Below are 21,373 nucleotides of genomic sequence, written 5' to 3' on the forward strand. Positions count from 1 at the left end.
ATTTTCACTAAAAATTATATTTAGCGCCCAGAATGGTGGCTCAAGCCTGTAATCCCGGAACTTCTGGATGCTGATGTGGGAGGGTCGCTTGAGCCTAAGTTCGAGATCAGCCTGGGCAACATGGAGAGATCTCATCTCTACAAATAATTTAAAAATAGCTAGGTGTGGTGGCAAACGTCTGTTGTTCCAGCTGCTCTGGAGGCTAAAGTGGAATCGTTTGAGCCTAGGCAGTCGAGGCTACAGTGAGCCCTTATCACACCAGTGCACTCCAGCCTGGGTGACAGGGCAAGACCCTGTCTTTAAAAAAAAAAAACTTTAATGTTATAATCCAACAATTCAATACAAACCTCCTTCAATTTTGATGAAAGCTAAGAATTGGAAACCATTTATATAAAGGTGTCACTTGGTCTCTGGCCCTTCTCCCTTTCAAACTCACAGGCACAGATACTTTTGGGGCTGGATTAGCATTTGCGTTGGGATGCACGGCGGGGAAGGTACAGGATGGGAACCGACAAAAACAGAGCCAAGCTGGTCAGGTCGGTGTCTACCCCAGAATTCGGGGACATTTCTAGATCCTGCAGGAAAGCGCGGGAGGACCTGACTCAAGCTGCCCTGGCCCTGAGCGCATCTGCGCCCCTGAAGCCTGGCCCTGAGGCCCGAAGACAGCAGCTTTCGGGTTAAAGGGGCCTTGGGAAGAGAAGGGGCAGGAAGGTGGTACCCGTTGCGCATAGGCCAGGCTGCCAGGCCGCGGGGCTCGGTCCCGCGAAAGTAGTAGGTCTTCCGCTAAAGCAGAATTGTACTTTTACTCGACAGCATGGAAAGGCCGCTCAGAACAGCAGCAGCAGAGGAGAAGTCAGCGCAGGTCACAGACAGTTTCACGCTCAGAGACTTGGCCTAGAACTTGGAGGCCCGCTACTCCAGCACGCTCGCCTCCCTGCCACCCACGCCCCCACCACCCGCACTGCGCCGTTATCTGCCTGACTGACATCTTGGTCAGCCAATGATCTTTGGGGCTGCCAAAGCGCCTGCCTCCGAGAGTTGGGCGGGGCGAGTAGTTGCAATGACAAACATTTAACCCAATAACGAGGAGATTTCACACGCTACGGCCGCAATAACCAATGAGAAGAAAGAATCCTTTCGAAAGGACGTGTCAGGCAACCAACGGCCGGTGGCGCTGCAGGGGTCCCGTGGCTTCCGTTCCGAGAGGGCGGGGCGGCGTCCCGAAACGGAAGGTGGTTGTCGTCGGTGCCCAAGCTGGTTTGAAACTAGGGGTCGGGCTCGGTCGTTGTCGTTGTTTGTCGCCGCATCCCCGCTTCCGGGGTAGGCCGTTCCTGCCCGCCCCCGCCCCTCCTCCCTTCGGACCCATAGATCTCAGGCCCGGCTCCCCGCCCGACTCGCACCCCGCCCGCCGCAGCCCACTGTTGACCCGGCCCGTACTGCGGCCCCGCCGCCACCATGTCCCTGCACGGCAAACGGAAGGAGATCTACAAGTATGAAGCACCCTGGACGGTCTACGCGATGAACTGGAGTGTGCGGCCCGATAAGCGCTTTCGCTTGGCGCTGGGCAGCTTCGTGGAGGAGTACAACAACAAGGTGGGCCGGGCAGGGCCTCGGAACCCAGCTGGCGGGGAGCGGGCCCCGGGAGCGCCCTTTCCGGGCCGGAGCCCAGGCCCCAGAACCCTCCTGCGGACTCGCCTTAGGGCCATGGAGCGGTTCCAATGTCTGGCCCTGTGCTGAAGGTTTCGTACTCGTTGTCTGTCTCATTTAATCCCGGCAGCATTCTTGTGTAGTCGGCAGTGTAGTGGGGAAACTGAGTCACGGTTTTGTGACTTGCCTGGGTCAGGCAGCTATTTCGTGGTGGAAACAGGTCTTAAAACCGGGTTTACGCCCCAAAGATACTCCATTTATTCCTCCCGTGCTCTCCACTCCTGCCGCATTTTTTTCGTTGGTGGGCGGGGAAGGGAAGAGGGAGTGGTAGTTGTGAAGGAAAATGCAGACGCTTCTATTCGCGGTCGTGCACTCTTGGCCACACTAGATTTCTATTAAGACGATCTGTTGTACAAGCTTCCCCGCCCCCTACTCCCACACCCCGGGTGTGGATCCTAGCCCTTCTGCCAGAATTACTGTTGCTCTTGCTTCCTGATAACCATTCTCTCTAAAGCAATCTCTTTGGAAATCTTGGCCTGTGGCATGATCCCGCGGTTGTTTCCTGAACACAGGATGACAGGGCCTTATCTTTTGGCTTGTTTCATGCTAGTACAGTTGTGTGACCTTTAGTAGTAGATCTTGCTGGACATTCATCAATTTGAGAATCCTTTATAGAAGCACGGTGTCGTAGGGGAGCTTTTAAACTGGCATTGCAACATAAACTCATCTTTGAAAGCTGAATAAGTCAGTTGGAAGAATTTTCTTTGCTTTCTTCCTTTTACTCAATTAAAGTTGAATGATAGCGATCAGAGCAACTGAAAGCTGTGGCTAGTGATATTTAAAGCCACTACTGCCTTATGCCATGAGCATCAGATTTAAGAAGAGTAAAACTGGCTGGGCGCGGTGGTTCACGCCTGTAATCCCAGCACTTTGGGAGGCCGAGGCAGGCAGATTACCTGAGCTCAGGAGTTTGCGACCAGGCTGGGTAACAAGGTGAAACGCTGTCTACTAAAATACAAAAAAAAAAAAAAAAGAAGAAGAAGAAGAAAACTGTTCAGTGACAAGGCTCATGCAGGGGGGAAAAAGCCAGGTGGTCTAGGAGTGGGTCCTGTCTGGTTATTGACTAGCTGTGAGGTGTTGCACAGGCCTGTTTTATTATCTGTGACCCACAGTTTGCTGTAGGGAAGGGGTTCTGGTTTACATGTGAGGGTCTTGTAAAAAAGAAATTTGAATATTTTACAGTTTGTTTACAGTTTTTCAGGAGCACGTTTCTCTAGAGTAGGTCTTCTTTGGAGTCCTCTTTGAGAAGCTGATGAAAGCGATGGATTTTCATTGTCCAGACATTACACATACGTGAACATATTTACAAACAAATCCAAGCAATATGCACTGATCTTTAAGTTCACCCATTTCCCGGGCGAAATAGAGCTGTATTTCCTTTCCTCTGATGCTTCTTTCTTCCTTGTGGCCCATTGTGGACAGCTGAACTGGGAATGAGATTCAAGATTCTGATGTGGACACCGTGTTAGTAAAATTAAGACCACTAGAACTATTGTTTAAGGATACACGTGGAAAATAAAGTATGTCTTTCAAAGAGCTTAAGCTTAATTTTTCACACAAATTAATGTTTTTTTCCTGTGTGTTTTTCCAGTGTCACGGGGTAAACAATAGTTACTCCTATTCTCCAGAGAGGAGAAACTGAGCCACAGTTAGGCTGCTGGTAGAATCAATGGAGTAGTCAAACTGCTGTTGCAGGAACTCTACCCCAGTTTGTCCTTTCTTTTAGCAACTCTCTGGAGCTTCCTCTTTGTTCCAGGCACACAGGTAGCATGGCTTAGCAGTGAAATGCAAACTAATAACCCCACTATCAACAGCGTAAGCAGTTAGCTATATCTTAACTCACATGATGTAGGCAATGTGCTGTCTTAAAATCATTTTTGTGCCTCCACCTGTCAGTAGGTCAGGGTTCTTAAATTCTGTGTGCTATGATCATCTGATACCAATAGACCCCTTCTCATAGTTATGTTTTCAAATGCATAGAACACGTAGAATTACAAAAGAAACCACTTACGTTGCACTACAGATATAAATATGTTTTTAGAAGTGGTGATGTAGTCATATGTACTTTTAATAAATTAACATATTGATTTACACCATCCAGTGTAATTATTAATGTAATTTTGAAGTGGTGACAAGGGTAAACAGCATTTCAAGATGCTTAACTGCACCGTGGTGGGAAAAAATATTTCTCTTGCTGGTGAAGTCACAGATACTTATGCCACTGTGAGCACCTAACCCATTTGTAATTGAAGGAAATAAAACATATTTAGCTAGAGGTGAATGGAAATATGGGCGTGATTTTCCAATTCAAGTTCACAGACCCCAAGTTAAGAAACCCTGCGAGACAGGATTATGTCTAGTGGTTGGTGAGCAGCAAATCCTGCCTTAAAGCAATGATTCTGAAGCTAAGTTTGTGAGAAGCCCTGCCAAAGACGTGGTCGACTTCGTAATTTGGAGAAACTTTAGAATTATTGGTTGGAATTTTTAGACCATTGGTTCCTGCTTGCCATGGATAGTGATCACCAGCAGAGGAAAAAGTAAATGGACACAGCGAATTAACATTGATGAAAAAGGCTAGAAGTGGTCATCTTTTTAGTGTGGAGACATTCACTAAGAAAACATGGTTATAATTTTTAAAATTTGGTATTAACATACTCATGTTTTCCTAACGTAAAATTGTTCCTAGTTGATCCATAGAATTAAGTCTATCAACAGTTTAAGAAATTGATTTCCAGGTGTTCCTTCGTGTGACTAAATTTGGGAATTATTGCAGAGTAAAAAAACAGATTCTATCAAATACACCTGGAATAAAAAGCCCCATTATAGGGCTGGGCGTGGTGCTTCACACCTGTAATCCTAGCACTTTGGGAGGCTGAGATGGGAGAATCACTTCAGTCCAGGAGTTTGATACCAACCTGGGCAACATGGAGAAACCCTGACTGTACAAAAACATTAAAAAATTAGCCAGGTATGGTGGCATCTGCCTGTAGTCCAGCTTCTTGGGAAGGTGAGGTAGGAGGAAAGTTTGAGCCCAGGAGGCAGAGGTTACAGTGAGCCAAGAGCATGCCACTGCACTCCAGCCTGGGCGACAGAGCCAGACCCTCAAATAACGATGCTCAAAAAACAGCATCGTTATTGGTTATTATGTTTCTACCTTCTTTTGTTGTGGTCTCTTGAGGAATAAAGCAGGATTGGTGTTGGAGCAACAGGTTCTCTAAATTTTAGTGTGTGAGAATCCCAAGGGAGCTGCACATTCCTGGGCTCCACCCTTGAAGTTAACAGACTTGGAGATAGGTGACAGACACACTAGTGGTTAAGGGATCAGATGGCACTCTCAGAACATGGCCCTGGAGCTACCTTGGCATTTGCTGGCCAGAGGCAGGAATCTGATCTTTTTGTGCTTGCATGCCCCTAAACATTGGCTCTACCCTTCCATCCAACTTCACCGATGAAAAAAGCTCTGTGATTAGCCTGGGTTATCTAAGTACTGCCACTTCCCAGTTTTGTATTGCCTTGGGCAAGTTATCCTCTGTGTCTCAGTTTCCTCATCTGTAAAATTAGGGCAATAAATAATAACATCTACCTTGTTCAGAGATTAGAGTTAATATATGTAATGGACTTAGGAACTCCACCTGGCATGGAGTAAGCCATATAGAGATGTTAGCTGTTATTTAATCATTATCATTACTGTACCTGTAATTGAAATATAACCAAAGAGAATTATATGACTGTTTAGTAAATTTAACTTTTGTATTTTCCAGAGAGGATTCAGGAATAAGAGGTCAGAAAGGTAGCTGAAAAGGTCATTATTTCATTCTCTGCCTTTTAAAGACTCTGGGGGAAAAATTCCCTGATCTCTTTCAACCCAACTCATTTTGTAGTCTAGCAGCTTCTTGTAGTCAGACTCCAAGTAGTGTAATTTTATAGCTTAAATTCATTTTCTCTTGTTCTACCTGGCTTACCTACAGTAAGTCAGATATAAGAATTTGGCATTTCTCCTGTGTTTTGACAATATCTTTGGTCTTTAGGCCCAGGTGTTATTGCCCCTCTTTTATTGGGAAAAGCTGGGTAGCAGTTCCTGGGCTTCTGTTTCACTTAAGTGCATGTTTCAGGGTTGGTTTTGAGTAAAGATGGCAGCGTGATTGGGATTTAGTTTGCCCCAGTATTTAACTAACTGACTGCTTGTGCTCTAAAATTTAGCATCCAGAGAGTATTTTTGAGGTTCTGAGGACAGACTGTAGGTGTATCTGATGCTTTTTGGAGAATCCTGGTAGTGAGTCTGGGTGGCATGACCACCTTGTACTTGAAACACCGGGATGGATGCTCACCTTGCCAGCCTGTGTGGATTCCTCTGAGGTTTTTAATACAATTACTTTGTATGTTTGGTGCATAATTATGTCGACTCTGGTATTTAATTTTTCACCTTGGTATTTGCCGTAGCACTTCAGGATTGTCATTCATTTGCTCATTAATTCAGCCAGTGTGTATTGAACACAATACTCATAGTGTTTTAGGCACAATGATGATACTGGGGAACCATCTGTGGCTTTGTTAGTAGGTGCGAGATTGGCAGGAGTAAACACAATGTGTTTTGGTACACATCAGTACTTTTGATAGATATTTAGAATGTTGCAGTGTTCCACGAGTCCCTGTCAAGACTGTCAGCAGGGGAATTTAAGACATAAAACTCTTCTGGTTTTAACTTCCTCCTTTTTCTAGACAGTGAGAGGACTCATTCCCTATTGAGACCACTGGATAAAATTGATAATGCTTTTTAAAAAGTGCCACTTTATTGCTTTTTGTCCTAATCTTGTTCACATAGACTTCTTGGAGATGCTGTCACTTGAACCAGGAGTGAATCTATGCTCTGTAGGTAGCCTGGCTTGCCTAAGGTCTTGCTGCCGAAGCTGTCTAGTCAGCCTCTGAGCCACAAGCCAAAGGTGTGCTGTGCCAGAATTCATCTTAAAGTTTAATAAGGCAGGACCTTGGGTACCTGCAGGCACTGGTCGTTGGTAATCAGTCAGGAAGAGGCTTGAAGAGAAAGCAAATAGAAAAGACCAAGAAAAGCTAGTGTATATTCTCAGAATATTGTGTTAGCCGATTTTTGTTTTACTAACAATTGTGGGAAAATGTTGCAGTGGCTGGAGTGTTATGTTGATTTGGATAACTTGGGAGCTCATTTTAAAAATTACCTTCACATACACACATTCACCTTCATCTTCTGCACTAGCACTGTGTGTGTTAAAGTGGAATACGGCCGGGCGCAGTGGCTCATGCCTGTAATCCCTACCCTTTGGGAGGTGGAGGTGGGCGGATCACCTGAGGTCAGGAGTTCAAGACCAGCCTGACCAACATGGAGAAACCCTGTCTCTACTAAAAATACAAAATTAGGTGGGCATGGTGGCGCATGCCTGTAATCCTAGCTACTTGGGAGGCTGAGGGAGGAGAATCGTTTGAACCCGGGAGGTGGAGGTTGCCATGAGCCGAGATCGTGCCATTGCACTGCAGCCTGGGCAACAAGAGTGAAACTCCGTCTCAAAAAAAATAAGTAAATAAAATAAAGTGGAATACACAGTTTATTCCCTCAAGGAACTTATACTAATAAGGTAGACATGGGACTTTCAAATATATATATATATATAGTATAAATATATATATGGTATATATATGGTATAAATATATATGGTGTATATATATGGTATAAATAATGTGTAATTTATGTTGTTATTTATGAAAGTAGTAAAAGTGAAGATGTGGTCATGCCTTCGAGGAGTATTTTATATTTGCTTACTAGGAGACATCATGCATAATAATATTCACAGTTCAAAAATGAGTAAAAATGATCCTGCTTCACAGCCTTTTCAGGAGGATTTGTATCATATTGGAGTAAAGGGTTGCAAAACAATGGTGCAGAAGGGCAGTGGAGGTAGGAGATAGAAGAGGTTTAGCAAGGGTCAGGGAAGACTGTGGAGAAAAAAGTAAAGAGAAAAAGACCTAAATGTCAACAGTGGGATGATGAGAGTCAGATACAATTCTTCTTATCCGCCCGTAATATATAAGGAAGGACAGCAGTATAATGAAGAGCAAACAGGAAGATGTTGAGAAATACCTGTGGCTGCAGATTCCAAACTCAGAAGAATGCAATTCTCCAAAATAGGATTTTGATGGGCAGAGTCACTCCTTTGAGACAGAAGAGGGTACACAGGCTGGCATCAGGAGCTTCCCCAAGCCCCATAGGAGATGTTGGGTAAGAGGGGGGCTAAGCTCTAAAAGGAGACATATAGATGTGTCATCTTCTCTAGAAGTGTTAGATGAGGGCTATTGGAGGAGACATTGAATTGTGAGCAGCTTGGTGGCACCTGACTTCACTGGCTGAGGAGATGCAAAGGCTTCCTGTGTTTCTACTAACTTGGAACATAGCCCTCCTTCAGATCATCTAGGAAGAATTTCCCTCATTAAGCCAAGGTGGGAGGATCACTTGAGGCCAGGAGTTTGAGACCAGCCTGGACAACATAGCAAGACTTTGTCTCTACAAAAATACACAAAAATTGGCCAGGTGCAGTGGCTCATGCCTGTAATCCCAGTACTTTAGGAGGCCAAGGCAGGCAGATCACTTGAGGTCAGGAGTTCAAGACCAGCCTGGCCAACATTGTGAAACTGTGTCTCTACTAAAAATACAAAAATTAGCTGGGCTTGGTGGTGGGCACCTGTAATCCCAGCTACTCGGGAGGCTGAGGCAGGAGAATAGTTTGAACCTGGGAGGTGGAGGTTGCAGTGAGTGAAGATTGTGCCACTGCACTCCAGCCTGGGTGACAGAGCAAGACTCTATTTCAAAAAGAAAAAATAAATTAGGGCTGGGTGCAGTGACTCATGCCTGTAGTCCCAGCACTTTGGGAGGCTGAGGCTGGCGGATCATGAGGTCAGGAGTTTGAGACCATCCTGACCAACGTGGTGAAACCCCGTCTCTACTAAAAATACAAGAATTAGCCAGGTTTTGTGATGTGCATCTGTAATCCCAGCTACTTGGAAGGCTGAGGCAGGAGAATCACTTGAACCTCGGAGGCGGAGGTTGTGGTGAGCTGAGATTGCACCACTGCCCCAGCCTGGGTGACAGAGCGAAACTCTATCTCAAAAGAAAAAACAAATTAACCAGGTGTGGTGGTGTGCACCTGTAGTCCCAGCTACTCAGGAGGCTGAGATGGAAGGATCACTTGAGCCAAGGAGGTCAAGGCTGCTGTGAGCCAAGGTCTTGCCACTGCACTCTAGCTGAGGTGACAGAGTGAGACCCCCATTTCAAAACCAAAAAAAAAAGAAACAAAATAAATGGAATCAGCACAGTAGCTACAGAAAAATACTATAAGAAAGGATGGGGGCAAAATGGAAAATAAGTGGCAGGTAAAGTACCCATACTAAAAAGATGTTTTTAGCTTAGTTGAAAAATAATGGCCAGTCTTACCACTGTGAGTTCAAAGAACTTAAGAAAATACAGAACTTCAAGCTGAGATATAGAGGATTGGGTAAAATAAGGCATGGCGAAGAGAAAATGTAACATCAGCTGGCAGAGCACACAGGAAAGTAGTGGAAGAGAAAACTAAAATTATCACAGAATTAAAAGCCACATTTGAAGCAGAATAAAGGCTGGGCACAGTGGTTCACTCCTGTAATCCAAGCTACTTGGGACACTGAGGCAGGAGACTCGCTTGAACCCGGAAAGAGGAGGTTGCAGTGAGCCGAGATCATGCCACTGCACTCCAGCTTGGGCGATGAAGTGAGACTGTCTCAAAAAAAAAGAAGGAAAGAAACAGAATAAAGATGAACACACAGTGCTGAAAACAGTAAAGGATAGGGAGGACAGATTAAAAAATGAAATCAGAGAAAATAATTAGAACATAATAGATGCAGAAAGTAAAAGAGATCTGACTTAAGTATAATTGGTGTCCCTGAAGACGAGGACCAAAGAAATGAAACAAACTCAAATATATGGTTAAAGAACGTAGAAATAAAGATTTGAAGTGATAAGTTTAAATTCTATCTCAAGAAAAAGTGGCGCCAAACAGTTGACACTGAAATATTTCCTAGGAAAATTTCTTTTTTAAAAAATTTATCTTATTTTTCATGTATTTTGTTTTGTTTTGAGACAGTGCCTCACTCTGTTGCCCAGGCTGGGTGCAGAGGCATGATCCCAGCTCACTGCACTCTTGACCTCCTAGGCTTAATGGATTGTCCCGCCTCTGCCTCCCGAGTAGCTGGGACTACAGGTGCACACCACCACGCCCAGCTAATTTTTGTATTTCTTGTAGAGGCAGGGTTTTGCCATGTTGTCCACGCGAGTCTCAAAACTGTGGGCTCAAGCGATCCACTGACCTCAGCCTCCCAAAGGGCTGGGACTGCAGGCCTGGCACAGAGCCTGGCATCCCTAGGAACATTTCTGTGTTTTAATGATGAAGAAGGAATTATTTGGACATTCAGGCAAAATGATCAAGTCTTCTTTAAGACGGGAAAAGAAATTAGGCTACCTACATTTGATGACAGAAGGCCATGAAGCAATGTCTAGGAATGTACAAGTACTGTAGATTGTGCTGCTATAAATACTTGGGGATATACTTAGGCATATGTGAGGTTTATATGGAAATAATAATGCTGGGGAACACAAAACAATACTTGAAAAATGGGAAGGTATTCTCTTTTCTTGTATAGTAAAGCTTGGTGTCCTAAAGATGTCAGTGTCCCTAAACTTAAGGTGGTCCCTGTTTAAAACGCCATAGTTGTTTTTTCTGGAGACAGTGTCTCACTCTGTTGCCCAGGCTAGAGTGCAGTGGTATGAGTATAGCTCACTGCAACCTCAAACTCCTGGGCTTAATCAGTAGGTATCTCACTATGTTGCTCAGACTGGTCTTGAGCTCCTGGCCTCAAGCAGTCCTCCTGCCTGCCCCACCCAGAGTGCTGCGGTTACAGGCATAGGTGACCATACCTGGCCAAAAATACTCCAGATTTTTAATAATGGTTTTTTAGAACCAGGCAAACTGATTGTTTCTACAGACAAATGTTACAAACATGCACACATCGTCAGAAAACTTCTGAAAAGGTGGACTAGTGATGGAGATGGGGAACCACCCACCAGATATTAAAACATAATGCAAAGATATAATAAAAAGATCATTTGATACTGTAAGAACTGATGCATAAACAGAGTCCAGAAATGAACTCAGAATACAAAAAGAAATGTAGTCTGTGCTAAAAGTGATATGAAATGAAGAAAAAATATTTCTAAGGCCGGGCGCAGTGGGTCACGCCTGTAATTCCAGCACTTTGGGAGGCTGAGGCAGGCGGATCACAAGGTCAGGAGTTCGAGACCAGCCTGGCCAACATAGTGAAGCCCCATCTCTACTAAAAATACAAAAAATTAGCCGGGCACGGTGGTAGGTGCCTGTAATCCCAGCTACTCAGGAGGCTGAGGCAGGAGAATCGCTTGAACCCAGAAGGCGGAGCTTGCAGTGAACCGAGATCGCGCCACGCCACTGCGCTCCAGCCTGGGTGACAGTGCAAGACTCCATATATATATATACACAAATATATATATATATATATATATATATATTTTTTTTTTTTTTTAAATAATGAATATTGAAACTAGAACAAAAAATTGGATCTCTACCTTAAACCTTGTACCGGCCGGGTGCAGTGGCTCATGCCTATAATCCCAGCACTTTGGGAGGCCGAGGCGGGTGGATCACCTGAGGTCAGGAGTTCAAGACCAGTCTGGCCAGCATGGTGAAACCCTGTCTCTACTAAAAATACAAAAATTAGCCGGGCGTGGTGGCAGGCGCCTGTAATCCCAGCTACTCAGGAAGCTGAGGTAGGAGAATCGCTTGAACCCGGGAGGCGGAGGTTGCAGTGAGCCGAGATGACACCATTGCACTCCAGCCTGGGCAACGAGTGGGACTCCATCTAAAACAAACAAACAAACAAAGCCTTGTACCAGAATTCCAGATAAATGAGAAAATGTAAACATTCAACTGTAAAACATGGGAGAATCTTGGTGTGAGAAACCCATAAAAGTAGAAGTAAACTATATACAAATAAAATCTCTGTAACAAAACCAACCCAGCAAAGTCAAAAGATAAGTGACAAACTGAAAAAATACATGTAACATTCCAGACAAAGAACAAATCCTTTAATATAAAGATTTGCATATAAAGATCTGCGAATCACCAGAAGACCAGTCACCCACTAGAAAAAAGGAAACAGATATGAACAGTTTCCAGAAAGGATATGTAAATGATTCTTGAACATATGAAGAACTGAACCTCGTAAGGAAAAAAAAAAAAAGGAGTTTCAGTTAGATTAGGAAAAATAAAAAACCTTAGTAATCTACTGTGTGTGTGTATATACATATGTGTAGCTTTCCTGTGCAGTTGCTATCAAAATTTAAATTGGCATTATTTTCCACCCGGTAGTTCCGCTAGTGGTAATTCATCCTACAGCTATACTCACGTGGTTGAAATGACTAAAGTGCAAGGATGTTCATTTTGGCATTATTTGTAAGAGAAAAATATGAAAATATTATTAGGGAAATTGTTGAATAAATTATGCTACCTCCGTGCAGCTGTTAAAAGAATGAGCTAGGTTTTCATGTGCTGATATGGAACATTTTAAAATAAATATTCAGTGGAAAAAATATATAGAAAAGTAAACTAACACCTGTGTTTTAAAAAAGGCGTATGCATATACGTATGTACACTCATATGGTTGTGTATGGAAGGGATACACAAGAAATTGATAACATTGATTTCTCCAGGGAAAGGAACTGGGATGTAGGGGCCCTAATTTGTACTATAATTGCTTTTGTGCCTTTCAAAATTTGGGCCTTGTGTATGTATTACCTAGTAAAAAAGTTAGTAATAAAAAAGCTAACATTAATAAAAATTAAATCTTACTCAGTAGAACTTCAGAAAGGAATAAACAGAAAGGAGTGAATGAAGAAGCACTAGGCATATAGTAACAAGAAGCAGTTCTTTTTATAGAGAAGAAGTCAGACATGATAACATTAACATCAGATAAAATTCAAGGCAAAAATATTGAAACAAAAGGAAATATTTTACATGTTAAACATACAGGCTGGGCGTGATGGCTCACGCCTATAATCCCAGCTACAGGCCAGGTGCAGTGGCTCATGCCTGTAATGCCAGCACTTTGAGAGGCCGAGGCAGTCAGATCACTTGAGGTCAGGGGTTCAAGACCAGCCTGGCCAACATGGTGAAGCCCCGTCTCTACTAAAAATATAAAAATTAGCCAGGTGTGGTGGCGGGTGCCTGTAATCCCAGCTACTCGGGAGGCTGAGGCAGGAGAATCACTTGAACCCAGGAAGTGGAGGTTGCAGTGAGCTGAGATCGTGCCGCTGCACTCCAGTCTGAGTGACAGAGTGAGTCTCCATCTAAAAAAAAAAAAAGAAGAAAAAAATAAGAAAATTGATATATTGTGTAAAGGGAAGCAAGTTGCAGAATAGTATAATATAATTACGTAAAGAAAAATTGTTTATCTGTAAATCTGTAGGCAAGATCTGGAAGTAGTTATTATCAAACCATATGGCAATTACTGGTATAGAAGGATGGGGTGGCATTGAAAGAGGGACTTGTACTTTTAATTCACTATACTTGGTATCTTATTTACAGTTAGTATAAATTACTTCTGTAATACTTAAAAATACTTAAAAACTATAAAGAGCCAGGGGAAAAAGAAAATGAATGGTTATCTTTATGTGGTGGGATTTTAATTTTAATTTTTTGTGTGTGGGGGAGCAGTATTATAATGAAAAAGTTTTAATTTCCTAATTGGGGAAAATCATTTTTAAAAATTACATCAGAACTTGAATTTCATGAACCTTTTCTGAACAATGAGGATGGCTTTTTTCTTGAATCAAATTAAAAATTTAAGTCATTACCTCTTCTGAAAGCATTGAGAAGGTCAACGAAAGATTGAATCTCAGCTATTTCCTGTCTTCTCTCCTAGGTTAGGTACTGTTGTGTGGAGATTGTCAAACTTAGCTGAAATCATATCACCAGGGGTGATGAATTCCTAAGAATAGAGAGTCCTGGGCCTCACTTGACACTTACTGAATCGGAATCTTAGGCTGGAGTTGAAGGCCTAGGAATGTAAACCTCTTCAGGCAAGTCTGATAGCTAAGTTGGAAAACCACTGCTGTAGGCAGTACAAACAGAAGTGAGACACAGGCCTACATTTAAGGCATTTACTAAGTGAAATAGCGTAAGACAGTAATGTCAGTGCTTTCATGAGGCACTATGGGATTCGTCACCAAACAGATGGTAGAGATAAGCACTGAAAGAAATAGCACTGGACCAGGAAGACTGTAAATGCCTTATGAAGGTGGTGAGATGTCATAATATTCAAAGCTCATATATTGAGTAAGACAGTTCTACATAGAGCTGTTATGTACAACTCGAGGTAGGTACTGTGAACTTCCTCACTTTACAGATTGTGAAACAAGATTAGCAGAGTTAAGTAACGTGTCCAAAGTCTTACAGCTAGCAGGTGGTAAGTAGGGAGCCCTAGAAGCCCGATTAAGTGCTGTACTAACATTGGGCAGGATTTGGGTCAGTGGAAAGGAGGCATGAGGATTTTACAGGTATAGAGGGGAAGTGTAAGGAAAGGGATGGGAAACAGTGACTAGATAAATGAAGGTGGAAAGTAAGGTAAGTTAGGGCTGGGTGGTAGAAAGCCTTGTTAGGCTAAGAGGATCCTAAGTGGCAAATGCTCACAAGATTGGATATTTGAACCTTGGGAGGACATTTCTGATGACTTGAAAGGCATTTTCTCTTCCAGTTGAACTTCACAGTGTTATCTGCAAGGTTAGAGAGGGATTTGGGGTTTCGTGCTCCCTGGTGTATCCACAGCTCTTAAAACAGTGCCTGACTCCTAGGAGCTGTCCACTAAATACTTCTTGAATGAATATATAAGTGAAATATCTGGCTCACAATCTACATCAGAGGTTTATTCTTTCTTTTTTCTTTCTTTCTTCCTTTTTTGAGACAAAAAAAAAAAAGCTCTGTCGCCCAGGCTGCTGTGTGGTGGTGTGATCTCAGTTCACTGCAACGTCTACCTCCTAGGCTCAAACCATCCTTCCATCTCAGCTTCCCAATTAGCTGGAACTACAGGCATGCACTCCCACACCCGGTGAATTTTTGTATTTTTTGTAGGGATGAGGTTTTACCATGTTGCCCAGACTGGTCTCGAACTCCCCGCCTTGGCCTCCCAAAGTGCTAGGACTACAGGTGTGAGCCACCACACCCAGCTTCAGAGGTTTATTCTTTATTCTGCCTGATGAGCCTGAGAATTTAGCCTTTCATGTTACTGTCGTCATCGTTGTTGTGTGGATACATAATAGGTGTGCCTATTTTGGTATAGGCATGTAATACATAATGATCACAACTTGGAAAATTGGGCATCCATTGCCGCAAGCATTTATCCTTTGTAAAAATACAGAACGCTTTACAAATTTCCATGTCATCCTTGTGCAGGGAACATGCTAACCACTGTATCGTTCCGATTTGAGTATGTGTGCTGCTGAAGCAAGCACTCTCATCTGGGTTTTTTCCCCTTTCTCCTCCACAAAGGCTGATACCAAAAATTCCATGTTTCATCTAGAATCTTCCTTCTTTATGTAATATTTTCTGGCCGGGCATGGTGGCTTATGCCTGTAATCCCAGCACTTTGGGAGGCCAAGGCGGGTGGATCACCTGAGATCAGGACTTTGAGAGCACCATGACCGACATGGTGAAACCCCATCTTTACTAAAAATACAAAAAAAATTAGCTGGGCACAGTGGCATCTGCATGTAATCCCAGCTACTTGGGAGGCTGAGGCAGGAGAATCGCTTGAACCTGGGAGGCTGAGGTAGCAGTGAACCAAGATCACGCCATTGCACTCCTGCCTGGGTGACGAGTGAAAATCTGTATCAAAAAAAAAAAAAAAAAATTCTGCAAAGGTCAGAATGTCAACTTTTTAGTTCCATGTAAAAACTGTTCATTTGGTCACAGTCCCTCGTGCGGCCATTCCTGGTTATCCCTTGCCATTCTCACTATCAGTCACCATAGACCCTTAATTTTTCCCATTTCCCTCTGAGCTCCCTGCCTCCAGCCACCTGCTTGATCCAGTCTGTCCTGCCCAGCACTACCAGATATGTGGTCCTCAGAGGCCTTGTAATCATACCACTGTCTTCTCAGACACCTTCATGGGGGGAAGGCCATGGTTGCTTTTGGGGCCTTCCAGCCTCCCCTCAGCACACCTTCCCGGCCGCATCTCCACTGCAGTCCCACGTGGCTCTCTCATACAGGCCTGCTTGCTGCTACCAAATGGGTCATTTAGTTTGCCACCTTTGTATGCATGACCCTTCTGTTCCAGCTACCTGGGTTGCCCTTCCCTTTCCTATTTGCCTACCCAGATCCTTCCTGTTCTCCTTTGAAGACTCTGCTCAGATGCTGACTCCTCTTTTCCTCAGGTGCCCTGTTTGAATCATTGCTCTTTCCTCTCAATTGTTACTGATTATTATCTGTGTCATAAATAAGCCAATCATGTATTACTTGCATTGTGACATTACTTGCATTACTATCTTAAGTGTTTTAGGGCACTGGGTTTTGTCTCCTTTTATGTCTTTATACATTATCTTCCCTAACAGTTATATGATTGTTGAAAGTCTGTGGGTGCTCTATAAAATGAATATTTAGACTTAGTCATATGGATTTTTAAGAGTTAAAGATGGATGACAAGATCTATGAATATACATAGAAAAATCCTTAGGAATCTACAAAAAAGCTACTAAAACTAACAACTAATGTAGCAAAGTTATAGAAGCCAAGATTAATGTATAAAAATCAATTGTATTTCTATATACAGTAGCAATGAACAATTGGAAATGGAATTTGAAACAGTTTCATGGTCAAGCACAGTAGCTCATATGTGTAAGCCCAGCGTACTGGGAGGCCAAAGTGGGTGGATTACTTGAGCCCAGGAGTTCAAGACCAGCCTGGGCAACACGGCAAAACCCTGTCTCTACAAAAAATACAAAAATTAGCTGGGTACAGTGGCTTGTACCTGTAGTCCCAGCTACTTGGGAGGCTGAGGTGGGAGGATCACTTGAGCCTGGGAGGCCAAGGCTGTAGTAAGCTGTGATCGAGCCACTACACTCCACCCTGGGTGACAGCTAATTTTTTAGTATTTTTAGTAAGATGTCAGTTCTCCCCAAACTGATCGATAGATTCAACAGAATCCCAATCAGAATCTCAGCAGGCTTTTTGTAAAATTTGACAAGCTGATTGTAAAATGTACATGGAAAAGCAAAAGTAGAGAATAGCAAAACAGTTTTGAAAAAGAACAGCAAAGTTGGAGAACTCATTATCTGATTTTAGAACTTACTAGAAAGCTACTATAATCAAGACAGTTTGCCTACTAGCAAACAGATAGGCAAATAGATAATGGAACAGAATAGAGTCCAGAAATAGATGAACAAATACATAGTCAACTGATTTTCAATAAAGGGTTCAAGGTAATTCAAAGGAGAAAGAATTCTCAACCAGTGATGCTGGAACAGGCAGACATACGTAAAAAAGCAAACCTTGTTCGGGAGTGGTAGCTCACGCCTACAATCCTAGCACTTTGGGAGGCCGAGGCAGGTGGATCACCTGAGGTCAACAGTTCAAGACTAGACGGCCAAAATGGTGAAACCCCTTCTCTACTAAAAATACTAAAAAATTAGCCGGGCGTAATGGCACACGCCTGTAGTCCCAGCTACTTAGGAGGCAGAGAGGTAGGAGAATTGCTTGAACACAGGAGGTGGAGGTTGCCATGGGCCAAGATTGTGCCATGGCACTCCAGCCTGGGCGACAAGAGCGAAACTCCATCTCAAAAAGAAAAACAACAAAAAGTAAACCTTGATTCATATCTTGTGCCATATAAAAATTTAACTTGAAATGACTCAGAGACCTAAATATGAAGCCTAAAACTAGAAAACTTTTAGAAGACAACATAGGAAAAAATATTTGGGACCTGGGATTAAGCAAAGATTTCTTAACTAGGACATAAAAAATTGGCTGGGCACGATGGCTCACTCCTGTAATCCCAGCACTTTGGGAGGCCAAGCCAGGAGGATCACTTGAGTCCAGAAGTTCGAGACCAGCCTGGGCAACATAAGGAGACCCCATCTCTACAAAAAATTTAGAAATTAGCTGGGTGTGGTGGCACATGCCTGTGGTCGCAGCTACTGGGGAGGCTAAAGCTGGAGGATTGCTTAAGCCCAGGAGATTGAGCCTGCAGTGAACCATGATTGCACCACTGCACTCGAACCAGTGCAACAGAGTGAGACCCTATCTCAAAAACAAAACCAAAATTATAGAGTGCACATAATGCACACATAGTGCACACAAAATTACAGGTTGCACATAATGCAATATTATTCAGCAGTAAGAAAAGAAGCAACTACTGATACACACAAGAACATGGATGAATCTCAAGAGCAGTGTACTGAGTGAAAGTAGCCAGACCAAAGACTCAAGACCATCTGATTCTATTTATGTGGTATTATGGTGAGACAAAACCATAGACCAGTGGCCACTTGGGGTGGTTATAAGGGGTTGACTGCAGAGGAGCCTGGGAGAACTTTCTGGGTTAATGGAAATGTTTTATATCTTACTGTGGGGGTTATACAACTGTACATTTGCCAAAACTCATTTAACTGTACACCTGAGTGGGTTTTATTGCATGCAACTATACCTAACTTTGGGGAAAAAAAATGTGTGGAAGATACTGGTGTCTGAGACTGAAGTCAGAAAGATGAGTAGAAGGAATTCTATTTTGTGTTGTCTGGTTAGTGCTTTTCCCCTTATTGCGGATCTTTACCAAATATTCCCACCATTCCATCTTCCAGCTGGAAGTTCATAAGCAAATGTACAGTTAGTGTCCCACCGAGCCAGATCGAGTTTGACAGCAAAGATTGGAAATGGTGGGCTAAAATTGACTCTAAGAAAAAGTGATCAGAGCTAGGTGGGACTTAATCATCAATGGTGCCCACTTTTTTTTGCTTGGTTTGGGCTCTTAAATGGTCATTTGACGTACCTTTATGTGTAAACATAATGAGCCAGTGTTGAGTTTGGGGTTGATGAGGGTTGTGCACTATTGGATTTTTAAGTAAGCATTAGTTTGTTTAATGAAATTGCACATATTCATATTCCCGGCCTCTGAGCACCAAATGTCCTCAGCACTCCAGTCATTGTGGCAGCCAAAACCACCCCTGCTCATTTGCAAATACCTCAGGGGTTTTGGGGGAAGGTGTGCCTGGCTTGGCAGAGAGTGCACTTATGTAGTTGGTGTCAAGAATGCAGTACTTGAATCAGAAAACCTGTAATCAAATCTTGTCTCTGTCTCCTACTGCCTTTGCAGTATTGTGCGTAACCACCTCTTTGAGTCTAGGTGTCCTTGTCTGCCAGGGGATGGTTGGACTAGATGCCCTCTCACGGCAATTGTTTTTGATTCTGCAGTTTAGTGTAGTACAGTGTCAAGACTTCTGTCACTGGCCAGGCATGGTGGCTCATGTCTGTAATCCCAGCACTTTGGGAGGCTGAGGTGGGAGGATCACTTGAGCCCAGGAGTTTGAGACCAACCTGGGCAACATGTGAGACCTTGTCTCTACAAAAAATGAACAAAATTAGCTGTGCATGGTGGTGCATGCCTCTAACCCCAGCTTCTTGAGAGGCCGAGGTGGAAGGATCACTTGAGTCCAGGAGACGGAGGCTGCATTGAGCTGTGGTTGCACCACTGCACTCCAGCCTGGGCAACAGAGCAAGATCTTGTCTTAAAAAAAAACCTCTATCACTGACCAGGGATCTAATGTATTTGCTATACTGTTCACAAATGCTTATGTGGCTCAACTTTGGCATGTTACAGGTTCAGCTTGTTGGTTTAGATGAGGAGAGTTCAGAGTTTATTTGCAGAAACACCTTTGACCACCCGTACCCCACCACAAAGCTCATGTGGATCCCTGATACAAAAGGCGTCTATCCAGACCTACTGGCAACAAGCGGCGACTATCTCCGTGTGTGGAGGGTAAGCGGATGCTTTATTAGCAGCCAGACAAGTCGGCTTTCTCAGCCTCAGCTGTCAGCAGTGAGAAGTCACAGAACAGATGGGGTCAGAGGCAGCGAGTGTCACTGCAGCACGGGATAAGCAAGCAAAACTTAAATGGACTGACTTCATTTGGCTCAGCAGATTTTCTAGTAAATCAAGTCAAGATGCCATGAAGTCTGGCTGCAGTCAGCTCAGTCAACCCGAGGTGACGATGACAGCCTTCGGGGAGGTGGGAACGCTTGGGAACTTATGTTCTGTTTGCAGCCAAGGTATTTTTGAGTAAACTAAATGAAATACCAGGCCATTGATTCTGATAAAGTGTGTGAGTGGATCTTGGAGGCTTCCCTCTGCCCTCGGCTGAGCTCATCAGCAGCAGCGTCCTCTGTAGCACGGGCATGGCCTTAGTACACCTGTGTAGAGGTTCCAGGCTGGGCAAGGTGAGAAGACCTCTCCTCTAGGAAGATGCAGGGATGAAAATGTAGAAAACAAAAGCTGGGCAGAGGAGAAAGTATGAGAAAAAGTAGCATTCGGGGAGTCCTGGGTTTATTACTGTTTTTGATAAAAATATTTTCCCCTCATGTCTTATGTTTGCTAAGATATTTTCTAAACAGGGATTTTTAAAAATATTTTTTATGAGGATAAGACTGGCTGATTCTTTTTTAAATTCTTGTTCCTTCAGGTTGGTGAAACAGAGACCAGGCTGGAGTGTTTGCTAAACAATAATAAGAACTCTGATTTCTGTGCTCCCCTGACCTCCTTTGACTGGAATGAGGTGGATCCTTATCTTTTAGGTAAGGGAGTTAGGGAGTATGTATTTCAGCTGGAAGAAGCCAAAATACATTTTCTCAGATGTCACACTGGGCCATGCATCATCCTAGAACAAGGCTCTGTGGGAAGTAGGCTAGGTATGGAATGTGGTTATTTATTAGTTCCTTTGTGTGGGTGAGCTTTCCGTGTGTGTAGATCTTGTCCCTCCAGTTAGAATCTAAGGTCTTATGGTGAGGACTGAATACTTGACTTCCTCTGTGGCTCTGCCGGTAGCCGCCACCTTGTTTTCTGTAGTCTTTATGGTATGTTGCTCCCTGGGCCAAGCAGATGAGTAGACACAGGAGGGAAGCTTGCCTGGTCCCATCAGCCCTGACTTGCACTGGTTGTTTGCAGGTACCTCAAGCATTGATACAACGTGCACCATCTGGGGGCTGGAGACAGGGCAGGTGTTAGGGCGAGTGAATCTTGTGTCTGGCCATGTGAAGACCCAACTGATCGCCCATGACAAAGAGGTAATGATGCTTTTCCATTTCGTCTTTCCTCAAATGCTTCCTGTGCCTTCCGCACAGGAAGAGGTCAGATTGTTCGCTCATTGTTCTGCAATTTATGTAGAAAATCGTAACATAACATCTTCTTGTCTAAATTGACAATAGTAATGTATCAAAAACGGGAAAACAACACTATTGTAAACTAATGCTTTTTTTGGCTAATGTAAATGACTTATACGGTCTGTCATTGTTCTTTTCATGCTAGATGTTGCTTTTTT

The 21,373-nt window shown here is 43.5% G+C and overlaps 1 protein-coding gene and 1 non-coding gene across 3 annotated transcripts in view; one reads left to right on the top strand and one right to left on the bottom strand.

Moving 5' to 3' along the window:
- Positions 1-1,207: 1,207 nt before the first annotated feature.
- The window catches only part of LOC105483043 (DDB1 and CUL4 associated factor 7), a 35,125-nt gene continuing 14,959 nt past the window's right edge, over positions 1,208-21,373 (top strand). For both annotated transcript variants that reach the window (XR_987993.3, XM_011743595.2), the window contains exons 1-4: positions 1,208-1,593; positions 19,660-19,818; positions 20,519-20,630; positions 21,001-21,119. Coding sequence is in view for 1 of the 2 variants with exons in the window: in XM_011743595.2 (XP_011741897.1) it covers positions 1,456-1,593; positions 19,660-19,818; positions 20,519-20,630; positions 21,001-21,119 (528 nt within the window). In the remaining variant the exon portion in view is untranslated. The remainder of the gene's footprint in view (positions 1,594-19,659; positions 19,819-20,518; positions 20,631-21,000; positions 21,120-21,373) is intronic.
- On the bottom strand, positions 15,198-15,301 carry LOC112426945 (U6 spliceosomal RNA). The gene has a single exon (XR_003018333.1). It is a non-coding gene; the product is annotated as a U6 spliceosomal RNA (small nuclear RNA).

The sequence above is a fragment of the Macaca nemestrina genome, chromosome 17 (assembly GCF_043159975.1).
Source record: "Macaca nemestrina isolate mMacNem1 chromosome 17, mMacNem.hap1, whole genome shotgun sequence".
In the NCBI taxonomy this organism is placed as follows: Eukaryota; Metazoa; Chordata; class Mammalia; order Primates; family Cercopithecidae; genus Macaca; species Macaca nemestrina.